Source organism: Lampetra fluviatilis, chromosome 20, assembly GCF_964198595.1.
Source record: "Lampetra fluviatilis chromosome 20, kcLamFluv1.1, whole genome shotgun sequence".
NCBI lineage: Eukaryota > Metazoa > Chordata > Hyperoartia > Petromyzontiformes > Petromyzontidae > Lampetra > Lampetra fluviatilis.
This window is the reverse complement of record NC_136294.1, coordinates 91,786-104,600: the sequence shown is the minus strand read 5'-3', so window position 1 is coordinate 104,600 and position 12,815 is coordinate 91,786. Positions and strand designations below refer to the sequence as shown.

Genomic DNA, 12,815 nt, shown 5'->3' with positions numbered 1-12,815 from the left:
GCTCACGCGTCCTCTCATTGGTGGAACCGCCGCGAAGGGGCGGGACGTCTTGCACTTAACACGCAGCCATTGGCTGAATATCAACGTGGCTTCGCCTCCTCCACTAACGCTGACCAATCACGCGTGAGGCGGCAGGGCTTCCCGGCCGATGCGCGCGGGGAAATATGAAACAGCCCCGGAGCGAGGAGGAGGAGAGAACCGCGGGAGGAGACGCCGCCGAGGGTCGGGAGAGAGGCGGGGGACACGGAGAGAGAGGCGGGGGACACGGAGAGAGACGCGGGGACACGGAGGGAGACGAGGAGAGAGGCTGGGACACGGAGAGAGACGCTGAGGGTCGGGAGGGAGACGCGGGGCTGAGCCATGAAGTTCGCCGAGCATCTGTCCGCGCACATCACACCCGAGTGGCGGAAACAGTACATCCAGTACGAGGTGCGGGCAATCCGGCTTGAGGGGGTGCAGGGTGAGGGGTGAGGGGTGTTGTAGAGTTAGGAAGGGGTAGAGGGTGGTGAGGCTTGAGGGGTAGCGGGTCAAGGGTACAGGGTGAGGGGCACTGGTTGAGAAGCGAGGGGTCGGGGGACAGTGGTGCGGGGATAAGGGCTACAGGGTCACTCGAGGTCGAGGCTGCTGCCCCACGGCTCTGCTGCTGCCCCTGCCCCCCTTGTGACCCGCGTCTGTGACCCGCGTCTGTGACCCGCGTCCCGTCCTCTCCCCTCTGCAGGCGCTCAAGCAGACGCTCTACGCCGCCCACGACCAGGCGCCGGCGCCAGAAGGTAGGCGGGCGGCAGCAGCGTTTGTCCTGACCGGGGTGGTGACTGGAGTGGTGTGGTGAGGGGTGGGGTGGTGAGGGGTGGTGTGGTGAGAGGGGTGGTGTGGTGAGAGGGGTGGTATGGTGAGAGGGGTGGTGTGGTGAGGGGTGGTGTGGTGAGAGGGGTGGTGTGGTGAGAGGGGTGGTGTGGTGAGAGGGGTGGTGTGGTGAGAGGGGTGGTGTGGTGAGGGGTGGTGTGGTGAGGGGTGGTGTGGTGAGGGGTGGTGTGCTGTGTTTACGTGTTGTTGTTGTGGTGTGCTGTGTTTACGTGTTGTTGTGGTGTGCTGTGTTTACGTGTTGTTGTTGTGGTGTGCTGTGTTTACGTGTTGTTGTTGTGGTGTGCTGTGTTTACGTGTTGTTGTGGTGTGCTGTGTTTACGTGTTGTTGTTGTGGTGTGCTGTGTTTACGTGTTGTTGTGGTGTGTTTACGTGTTGTTGTGGTGGTGTGCTGTGTTTACGTGTTGTGGTGGTGTGCTGTGTTTACGTGTTGTTGTTGTGGTGTGCTGTGTTTACGTGTTGTGGTGGTGTGCTGTGTTTACGTGTTGTGGTGGTGTGCTGTGTTTACGTGTTGTTGTTGTGGTGTGTTTACGTGTTGTTGTTGTGGTGTGTTTACGTGTTGTGGTGGTGTGCTGTGTTTACGTGTTGTGGTGGTGTGCTGTGTTTACGTGTTGTTGTGGTGTGGTGTGTTTACGTGTTGTGGTGGTGTGCTGTGTTTACGTGTTGTTGTTGTGGTGTGCTGTGTATACGTGTTGTGTATTGGTGATTTCTTGTTTACGTGCATTGCTTTGTGTGTTTGCCTGTGTTGTTTTTGTGTGTTATTTTGGTGTGATGTGTTTCCTTGAGTTGTGTTTGCATGTGGTCTTTTGATCTGCTTGCGTGTTTTGTGTTGTAACTGCAGGGCGCAGCGAATGTAATTTCTGGTCTATGAGGTTTGGGCTATAAATGGTGCAAGCCCTTCCGTGGCAATCTGAGCTCAGCGCAGCGGCCCCACTTCCAGGGCCTTGCGAGTGTCTCCTCTCTCTCCCTCTGCGCCCAGTGCAACAGCAATGTGGGTCGACTTGGCACCCAAACTCACACTTCAGCAGCTCTGGGTGTCAGGCTTCAAGGCCCTGGGCATCTGCCATTGAAATACACAACACACACATTGATGTACACAACACACACATTGACATACACATTACACACGAGGCCTGTGGGACAGTGTTAACAACACATTATACACTTCCTTAAGTTTTAACATTCATGTTGTTATGGAGAATAACAGAATATTATAAGCAAACAATTTCCTGCTTTCAATATCTTTTCCTCAACATAAAAAAGGCAAGTATTTTTTCCACATCCCATCAGTCGCACGGCCTTCTGGGAGTGCCGAGTCAAGCTGCATTGGTTCAACACAAGCAAATGCTGCACCAGTTTTCACATCTATTTCCCACCCTAGGAAAAACATCTCTCAGTCAACTGTTGTTGATTCCAGTGTTGAGTTATGTTTGAACTCGAGACGAGTGGCGATGCGTGGTGCCTGCTTGGCAGTGGAGCTCCCTGCCAGGCCAGAAGCGGAAGCCAATGTCTGGGATGGAGCACCGAGTTCCTACCTCACTGCATTTGATCCAATTCAATGTAAAGCAGCCTGGTGTGTTGATCCAGCATTCACTGCAGTCACTCACTCGCGGGCAGTACCCTCCTTATAACTCTTCTATCACTCCACTCCATGGTTACTGGTCCTGTGAACATCACTCACCGATTCATCCACCCATGTTGACCACTCGGTCTACCACACTGCAGGTCACAATCACACAGACACTCACCTACCCACTCATTCGCAGAACAGGTCACAACACTGATCTTTCTGCTTGATCCACTTTGGAATAACCTCCCATCGTCCTTTTCCAAAGTTTTTATAATACGCCTACTTAATTCAAGTCACTTCGTCACTTTTTTCTATTACAACTTTGATAATGCTATTTGTTGCTGGCCGTTTGACGTTTTGGGCCTGTGGGCCTGTGCTCAGCAACTAGCTTTAAAAAGAACCCTAATAAAATATAGAACAAAACTTTTAAATGTGAAAACAATGTGTGTGTGAATATTATCTTGAGAGACAGAAAGAGAGAATACATGATTCAGAGAACATATGTAGGCTAATGACAACCAAATTAAAGTCAAGGCAGATAAAACCAAATAGAAATTGGAACAAAAAAAACTGAATAGAAATCGGACCAAAATGAACTGCATTGCAGGGCTTGTTGTGTAGCAGAGTGATGGAGCATCGCCGTTTCGGTGGCACTTTGCTTCTTTCACTCGTGGCAACACCACCCAGTCTCCCTCTCCCAAATCTTCTCCTGCTTCTTCTGTATTCTCTCGCTCTCTCTGCCGACTTGTTCATACCCACCCGAGGAGTTTCCGCGGCACCGCGAGCCCTTGCTGGACGACCACGTGCCCATCAATAATGGATCGTGCCTCTAATGGGAAAGCCATGTTGTGTGTTTTGCTATCGAGCGAGCGGCTTGTGGGCGGGGATGGGGGGCTGCCCATCCCCTCGGTGGCTCTGCGAGCTCCTCTGCGCGATTGCAAATCGCGAGTCTTTGTCCGGTCGAGCGGAAAGCCGCCCCGTTACACGCGCACAGGAAATTGCAGCCTGAGGCACAGCCAGCATAGCACGTGTACACCAGGGCTGAGGATATGTGTGTGTTGTATCATGTGTGTCATGTGTGGTGATGTTAATCATGTGGTGGTAATGTTTGTGTTTCGTTGGTGTGCTAATGTGTTTATTGGGGGTGTATGTGGGGTGTGATTTGTGCGTCTCGTTTGTGGTGTGTGAGTACCTGGTGCGGTGTGTAAACATCACGAGGGAGACAAAGGCGGCCGGGCTTGGTGCTGGCCACTCACCCCCTCGTGTACCCTGCCGGCCTTCATAGGTGCTCGCTAACAGCCCTTGCTCCTACAGCCTGTTAAGGCTATATGGGGCGTCTTTGTATGGGGCCGTATTGTCTGGTGGTATATATCGGGACGTCGTGGTTGTTTTTAACGGTGTTTTTCTAACGTGACATTCAGAGATACAGAGAGCCAAGAGAAGGCAACGCAGTTGCCGTGATTGAAACAGAAAAACACTTACGTGGGGAGACAATCAAAGCGAGATTTACTGATGCGGAATTCAGCAATTGTACACCCGCAGTGGCAGGCTGATGCCTACGATGTCACGTATTACAATATCATGTAATACTATGTCATCTATTATTATGTCATGTTATGTATTACTACGTCTTGTATTACCATGTCCTGTTATGTATTACTATGCCGGCTACGTGGTAGAGCGAGCGACACACAATCAGAAGGTTTACTAATAGGGTTTTTCCCCTTTTTTCTGGCAACAAAACTGACACCTTTTGCAAGGAATCATGTTTGCATTAACCACAATACTTGCAGTCAAATGCAAACAAAAAACAATACTCTGATAATGTATGCATTGTCCTTGAAACTGATTGGTCCACACCAGAGACAGCTTTCATTTAGAGCCTAGTCTCATATGGTGTTCGACCAGATGACGCCAAAAGGCGCCTTGAAAAAGGTGTCAGTTTTGTTGCCAGAAAAAAGGGGAAAACCCCTCTTAGTGTATTTTGGTACTGGCAAAGGAGGTCCCATGAAATCAGAAGGTTCTCAGTTCAAATCATATTTGTACGGATATTGAACTTCTTTCGCACTGTACGTATTTGCGGGGTTGACTCAGCCCATCTTCCTTACGGTGGGGTCGACACAATGATTATAACTTCTTGGGGAAGTCAACTGGTTGTCGTCCTATGGATGGCCTCAACGTGGCCAAGCGCTGTAATCGGCCATAATGGAGGTTTTTTGGGGTTAGATCGCGTAAATATATAAATGTGTCGTTAAACCCGCCACCACCCGACACAGCCAATTAGTAAGGTTTGTCACGTAAACAGAACGTGCCAATTCGTCTCTAGTACAACAGACCGGTGTGTTGGAGAACAAAGCCACAACATTTACAATCTGAGTACGACGTTTCACCAGTACTTACAACTAGCTTCATCAGGCGACAGCCAGATTTATGGAGAAATCCTCTTCTTAGGTTTTTTCGGTAAACGTGACTTTACCGAAAAAACCTAAGAAGATGATTCCTTGCAGTCACGAAAGCTTCAAATCTAGAAAGAAATCCTCCTGTTTCGTTCCTTAAATCGAGGAGTAGATGTGATGACAACACTTGTGTGCTCTTCCTGCGTGTGAAACTCGCTGTAATCAGGATATGAGCACCACCTCAATGCTCATTTAAGCAGGAAGTAACTCATTTACTGTGACTTATTGATGTTGGTAGACAAATATGAATGTACTGTATATGTACTTTTAAGCTTTAAGTTATAGGTAACGGTTTTCCAAATATGGGGGTGTGTGTAGGGTGTCTGGTGTATGGTGGTGTGCATATTGTGTGGTGTGCATAGTGGTGTGTATCGTGTATCAGTTTAACAGCAGAGGTCTCACTTTGAATCAGTCGAGCGGCAATATCTTTTCATCGGTTGCGTAACGCTGTATGGAAGCTACCTGGTCTGTCACTCCGCACGAAGCTTCAGGTCTTCTCGGCCACAGTCATTCCCTCCCTTCTCTACACTTGCGAAACGTGGACCCCCCTAATGGAGCATCTTCGCCGGTTCGAAACATTTAGGCTGGCCTGCCTACGATCCATCCTGGGTTTAACCAGGCTGGATTGTGTGAGGAGCTCACAAATCCTTGAAAGATCTGGGCAAAGTCCCATCGGTGAGCTCCTCCAGCAGGCAAGGCTGCGTTGGCTGGGTCATGTAGCCCGCATGCCCAGCCACCGCATGCCTAAACAGCTTTTGTTTGGCCGGATCGAGGGGGCTAAACGGGCGTGGCAAGGTCTAGAGAAGAGATGGAGTGATGTGGTACAGGAGGACTTGGAGCTGAGTGGACTTGCCGATGACTGGTACCAGCGGTGTCAAGATCGGCCTCTGGAGGAGGCTCGTGAAGGACGCTACTGGGTAGTTGGAGGCAGTCGCCCTCCAACAACAATGGAGGGCGGAGGAGCGACGCTCACAACAACGAGCGGAGCGCCGGGTGGCTAAAGCACAGCAAGTTGGCACAGAAGGGCACAGGTGGTGCATCAGCCAGTCATCTCGGTCATCTCAGTCGACCCGTGGCATCTGGGTCTGCCCCATGACCTCCTGCCAGCGGGCGTTCGACACTTCACGTGGCCTCAAGGTGCACATGGCCTGGCGCAAGCGTCGTGGTGACGTCACCGCCACTTAGTGGCGAATGGCGGTTGTTGTATCGTGCATGTGATGGTGTGTCTGGTGTATCGTGTGCATGGTTGTGTGCGGTGGTGTGTGTGATGTTTTTGTAGTGTAAGGTGGTGTGTATGATGTGTGTGGTGGTATGTATTGTGTGCGTGGCGGAATGTGATGGTGCGCATGGTGCCATGAAACGCCACTGCAGCAATGATTACTGCTATCATCAGGTTTTTCCCCTTTGTTCTGCTTTGTCTTTGGAGGTGGATGGGACAGGAAAGCTTTTTGCATTGGCTGTGATTGGCAGGCATGACGCTGCCCTGTGACCCCAGCAGGGAAGCTTGTGCCTTGATTACCTCATCGGTCGACCCCATGACCTCACTGGCTTGCGTGTGTGGGTGGTGTGCTGCTTTGTGCTGCCTGTCGCTTATGCTGATCCAAGCGCTTCTCTCATCAGCGCTGGTGGCACTGAGCTCCTGTCGTTTCTGCCATGAGGTTCTCCCACTGTTGGAACTGTTACACAGCATCCACAGTGACAGATGTGGCTAGTACTTATTAGAATTACACTTGTTGACCAGGAACCCCTCACTGAGTATCAAGACTGTTGTTGAGGAGGGGGTCCTGTTAAATGTTCACAGTACGGGGGAGATCGATTGTGATGTGTTTCTGAGTCATGTAATTGTAAAAGTGTAATTGTTGATGTTTGGCAAATTTGGACCACAGTGGTCTGCCCTTCTTTGAACAACGTTATGGGATCTTGAACATCCACAGAGTGAAGCAGACAGGCACAGTACGTTATGGTTAAAATACACCGCAGTTAACTTAACATGGAGGATTTTACAGCCAATATTATGATTCATAATAGATTTTTGGGTTAGGCCACAATGATTTGATCAAATTTCTGTCGTAAGACCCTATACCACCTGACATTCAAACAAATGATATTGTCACGTGCCAATTGTTGTTTCAGCTCACCGTGGGTAAGGCGAAGAACAATTCTCAACCAAATGTGAATACATTTCGCTTGAAACTTCATCAAGCATCTTCTGGACATAAACCAGGAAGTTGGAACAAAATCCAGTTATTCAGACTTCCTGGATATATTCTTGTACACTTGGCAATTTAATTAGTTTGGCTGTGTCAGGTGGTGAAGGGTCTTAGAGCATACATTTGGTTCGATTATTACATAGCCTAACCCAAATATCAATCGTGAAATGCACACCCCAGTATTAACCACGGCGGCCTGCCAGATGGAACCACGAAGGTCTCCCACGAGCGGCAAAGCCGTTGCTGCTGGGCCACCTCGCTACCCCACTGCCGTCCACGCGCCCCAGCGGCGCTCGTGTCGCCTGCAGTGGCCCCACTGCACCGGCGAGCGCTGCAGCTCCGCACGAGACGCACCCTTTGGTCCTCGTGGGGAGAGACCGGCGCCGTCTGAACAAGGTTATTTATCGTGAAGCATCCTAGAGGAAACATTTCTGCCTTCTAATGGTGCAGTAGTAATCATAATATTCATGGGGAATTGTTACCGTGTTTGGCTAATATCGTGGTTCTCTTCGTTCTGTCGCCACTGAAGCCGAGTGGCCTTGTGTCGTTGCAGCTGTTATGTATGCATGTTGAACTTCTTTCGCACCGTATGTGCCCAACCGTGGTTTGAAAGTAGGGATAGAGGGAGGGAGAGATGAGATGGGGGGAGAAGGGGAGAGAGGAGTTGAGAGGAGGTCGGGGGGTAAGGAGGGAGAGGGAAGGAGGAGGGGAGACGAGAGAGGAGGAGGAGAGGGAAAGAAGGGGAGGGAGAGGGGGGGGGGGCTTGCAGCTGAATAGCGAGAGCTTTGTGCCGCAGGTGATGATCGCTTGTAATTTGCGGCGCTGCGGCTGCGGGAGCTCGTTAATAGCGGCCGCTCGTCAATATGTAAATTCTGCCAAGTGGTGACTGCAGGGAGGGACTGTGGGAGGAGGGGTGGAAGTCCACAGCAGCAGTTTACCCATTGAGTGTCGGCCTCCTCTGCTGTGGGACTTGGCGCGGCTGTAGAATTTATGAGGGTTGTTTACCAACTCGTTGCATTGACACATTTAAGAATTTGCTTTTGCTCGAGCAGCTCGGAGCACTCTGCACGTGATGTGTGACTTGCATCACACATCATCTCAAACATTTGAAGGGCTCTCACAATTCGAGATTTGAAGCTTTCGTGACTGCAAGGATTCATAGTTTTAGGTTTTTTCGGTAAAGTCACGTAGGTAAAAAATAAAATGTAAATTAATAAAAGTAATAATAGTAATACAATTAAATAAATCACGACGTTTCGGAGGCAACACTTGTAATTTGCGGCACTGCGGCTGCGGGAGCTCGTGTGTTGCCTCCGAAACGTCGTGATTTATTATTTTATTTCTATTACTACTTTTATTAATTTTATTTTTTACCTACGTGACTTTACCGAAATAACCTAAGAGTATGGCTCTCCCAATGGCAGTTCTCAGTATGGTCCTGCAAGGGGACATAGTCATCCAGTAGAGGGCGATAATTGCTCCATGTAATCCCAATAACAATATAATTTTTACCTTTTTCATTGAGAATCCATGTCTGTCTTTCCGACAGACCTGTTCTTCACTTTCCATCCAGAGGTCGCCGGGTTAAATTACAGCTCCTGGCTTGGCAGTTGAAACAATGACAAGTATCTTAAATCATCATCCTATGATCGGCAGAGCACGTGTATGCTGGGTAAAGTGTGGTTGTGCCCACGTCTTCTAAGACGTCTGGTCAGGGTGGAAGAGTAGGCCACATGCCACGCTGTGACTTCGGCCTGCACCGTGCGGTTTGTGCGTCCGCGCGTACCAATTGGGGCGTTCGTTACTCACACCCCACTTGAATCAATTACTTGTTCCTGACTTTCGGAACCGGTAACCAATTATTAAAATGGTTACCGGTTTATCGTTCAACAGCCACATTATGTCAGAGAGTGGTGGGTCTACATGCATCTCCCAGTGTCTCTCTGTGCACGGCTGCTGACTGGGTATTGGGGGGGGAGCTCGGGGAATCGAAATCGACCTTCATTGTCGAGTGAGCGGCAGCCAGGAATAGTAATGGTGCTCACAACTGGACCCGTGCTGGCGGCGTCAGCTCAGCCACTCGTGCCTCTGCTCCAGTGGTTGATTTTCACCGTTTCTCTGGCAACAGCATTCCTCCTGCCACCCCTATTGGAGAATCGCATGCAGGTTTTGTTCTGCTTGTGTTTTGCACGGAGGTTTGCAGAGATGTGTGAAGAAGGCTTCTGTGAATATTCCTGCGGATTTGAGAGGCTGATGAACGATGGTGTGCGTTTCTGTTGGGGCGTGTGCGCGCGCATCTGAGCGACCTTGCCCCAACAGGTTATTAAGCCTATATGGGGGAATATTTGTCTTATGTATATGTGTACATGTGTGCACGTGTGGGCGGGCATGTGTGTGGGTACATTTGTGTGCATATGTGTATGTCTATTAAAAAAAATTCGTGTATATGCACATGCTTGTTGTGTGCGTGTGTGGGTATGCACGTTTGAATTGTGCTTGTGGTGGTATGTCGGTATGTATGTTCAACTTCTTTCGCACCATACGTAGCCAATCGTGCTAATCGGAGGTATACGTGTTTGTTGTGAGTGTACACATGTGTTGTGTGCACGCGAGTTTTGTGGTTGTGAGCATGTAATTGGACGTGATTGTGTATGCGAGTGTGTGTGATCGTTTGTGAACCGTTTATGTGCGTGTTCGTGCTTGCGGTAGTGTAGTGGTTAGTGCACTGCGCTACGAACCCGACGACCCGAGTTCGATTTCCGCTTATGGCCAACAACAGTGACGATTATCTGAACCGGTCCTGGGCCTCCCCTAGGTCGACTCAGCCTCAAAGGAGTACCTGGTGTGGTGTATAAACATCGCCACTGGGGAGACAAAGGCGGCCGGGCGTGGTGTTGGCCACCCACCCCCTCCGTGTGCCGTGCCGGCCTTCATAGGTGCTCGCTAACAGCACTTGCCCCAACAGTCTGTTCAGGCTATACGGGGGATCTTTGTCTCTTGTTTTGCTTGCCTGCCTTTGTGTGTGCACCCTTCCATGTGCGATGAGCTCGGCCAATCGCCGTCATTTGGGAGTGGGGAGAGAAGATAATAAGACGTCACCATAGAGACCACGCACCGTCCCTCGGAAGCGCTCATTTACACATTGAGCAAGCCTGCAGCCCCGCACCAACGCGGGTTGCCACCTGTCCCGGTTTGAGCCGGATAGTTCGGGAGTTGGTATCTGTGTCGGGGTGACATTGATTCATTTGTACTGAGAGCTGGTACCGTTGTTGCTGTGTCGAACTTTTTCTCAGGAAACTGCACAGTTATGATTACAGACCTGGTGCTGACTGAGAATTGTGTGTGGTCAACAGTGGAAAAGATGGAAACCCTCGCACCAACCGCACGCCCTGTGCCCGTTGTTGGCAAGTCCGTCCCTGCTGCAAGCGTTACCCTTAGCGCACAGTGACTGACATGGCGAGGGTTTATATTATGATTAGCATCTTCATCGTCGTTATTACGCTTGTTCGCACGGGAGTATACTATTAATTAACCAGGTGAGAACTCCAGAGACAAGAATAGTCACATTTGCAAGTAACTTGGGTCTCAATACTCTTTTTCAGAGGGGCCCTGCTCAGTTTTTGCCGTGGGGGCTAACAATTGCTTCGTGTTTGCCGATTAAGTAATTTGTGGTGTAATTTAGCAAATTTTGAACACAATAACTTTTCGAATTAAGTCACAGGGTCTTTAACGTCCACTGTGAGTGAAGCGGACTGCAAGTGGTATTCTACGTGTACACACAGCAGTGCAACCAGGACGGCATGCTGGAGGCTGACCGCGAATGTCGACAACAAGCAGTGAACGCTCTACCGTGAGGTCGCGTCACCACTACACATCATGGAAGTCAACTAAAAGTAGTCCGAGCGATCGGTGGTCCAGCAGTCATGAGCTCCCTCCAGCCATCAGTCGCCTTATTGTTCCTCTATCGCCATTACCATGGTTACTGTTCCCCTGTACTTCACTCATTGATTCCTCTACTTATGTGGAGGACTCTGTCTACCAAACTAACTGTTTCATCTCATCCGTACTGTGATCAACGACTACATTGCAGGTCACAACAATGCACTCAATCACTCACCCAATCACCCACCCACATGCTGACTACCAAAATCACGCACCGTCTGGAACGCGGCCATCATCCCACTGCACTTTCGCGGCATTCAATCTCCACCTCTTTGTCGAGACACTGAGGCGCCACCTCTTTCATAACTAAGCCTGGCTCCTGAGACACGCTCAGCCTGGCCCTGTGCCTCAATCACGGTCACTGGTGCCCGTGAGATCTTGTTGTGCGCGTTATAAGTTGCATCGTAACTAATACGCTTCTCTTTCTGCTTCTACACCCGCACTGCGAAACTTTGCAATTCCCTCCCATCTTCTCTTTCACCGCAACTTCTTTAAATATTAACATTGCTGCTCCATTCAGGAAACGTGTTTAAGACTGATCTATTTCGACTTTTATAGTGCTGTTTGTTGCTGGATGCTTGACAATCTGGGCTTTCGGGTTTGTTCTCCGCAACTGTAACAAAAATGAAAGTGTAGCACAGCTTGACAGCTCATAGTGGCTGCTGACCGAGAGCAGTTGCCCTCTCTCCCTGCGGGTCGTGGCTGCGTCTCTGCATCCAGAGCGGGTTCTCAGGACCGCTGGCTGTCTCCCTGCGTGGCCCTGTGGGACGCCTGCTGTTTGGGCAGCAATCATTGCTTACCCCAGCTGCTGCTAGAAGTGGCTTTGCCGTGGTTGTCATGGGGACTGTTGCCGTGGCAGCGAGAGCCCTCTTGTTGCATCCACATCTGCACGAGGCCGGTCCCCCCCCCCCGTCAATGTCCGCATTGAAAGCCGCAGTTGGAACGCAGCATTCGTACAATGACGGCTCACGCCGGCGCCGCTTGCTTGCAGAAGAAATAATTTACACTGCGTTGGCAGTGGTGCACAAGCACAAATAACAAATCCTCACCACGTTTGTCCAAAACACTTTGACCATTAAAAATATATGTAGAACATTCAACGGTTTAGACAATACCCCTACGACATAGCACACACCTCTGTGCTATGAAGATGTGTTCTGGGAAGAAGGGGCTGTTATATATACATCTATACATATATATAAGTGTCTCATCAGCAGTCACGCTTGCCGAATATGACGCTGAATGTTCATACTGATCCAGAATTTGCCTATATTAAACCAATGCTGCTGAAATTATGCATTTCTAGAATGATACGTAGCTGATGGAATTTATACAGAAATACTGTTATGCTTTGTGTTATGCTTTGTGTTGAGGGTTGGCTATAGGAAGGATGCAAATTGCACTTATTCTGTTACTCAACACAATCTGACTTATTTACATAAACGATGACCAAGTGAATGCATGGTACATGTGTGCTCAACCAGCGTTTATCGCAGTGCGTTTTACGAAGACAGCAATGCCGTGATTTGTATCTCGTGTGGTTAAGAGGACATCATTCAAATGACTGCGGAGAAGCCGCTCTGACCAAACATTTAATGGACGTCTTTGAGCGATGGCGGTGGGGGCTGTGTGGGATGGGGGTGGGGGCTGTGTGGGATGGGGGTGGGGGCTGTGTGGGATGGGGGTGGGGGCTGTGTGGGATGGGGGTGGGGGCTGTGTGGGATGGGGGCTGTGTGGGATGGGGGTGGGGGCTGTGTGGGATGGGGGCTGTGTGGG

At 50.0% G+C, this 12,815-nt stretch overlaps 1 protein-coding gene across 2 annotated transcripts in view; it reads left to right on the top strand.

Moving 5' to 3' along the window:
* The first annotated feature begins 171 nt into the window (after positions 1-171).
* The window catches only part of XPR1 (xenotropic and polytropic retrovirus receptor 1), a 35,132-nt gene continuing 22,488 nt past the window's right edge, over positions 172-12,815 (top strand). For both annotated transcript variants that reach the window (XM_078865215.1, XM_078865216.1), the window contains exons 1-2: positions 172-429; positions 719-770. In XM_078865215.1, coding sequence (XP_078721341.1) covers positions 361-429; positions 719-770 — 121 coding nt within the window. In that variant the 5' untranslated portion in view covers positions 172-360. The remainder of the gene's footprint in view (positions 430-718; positions 771-12,815) is intronic.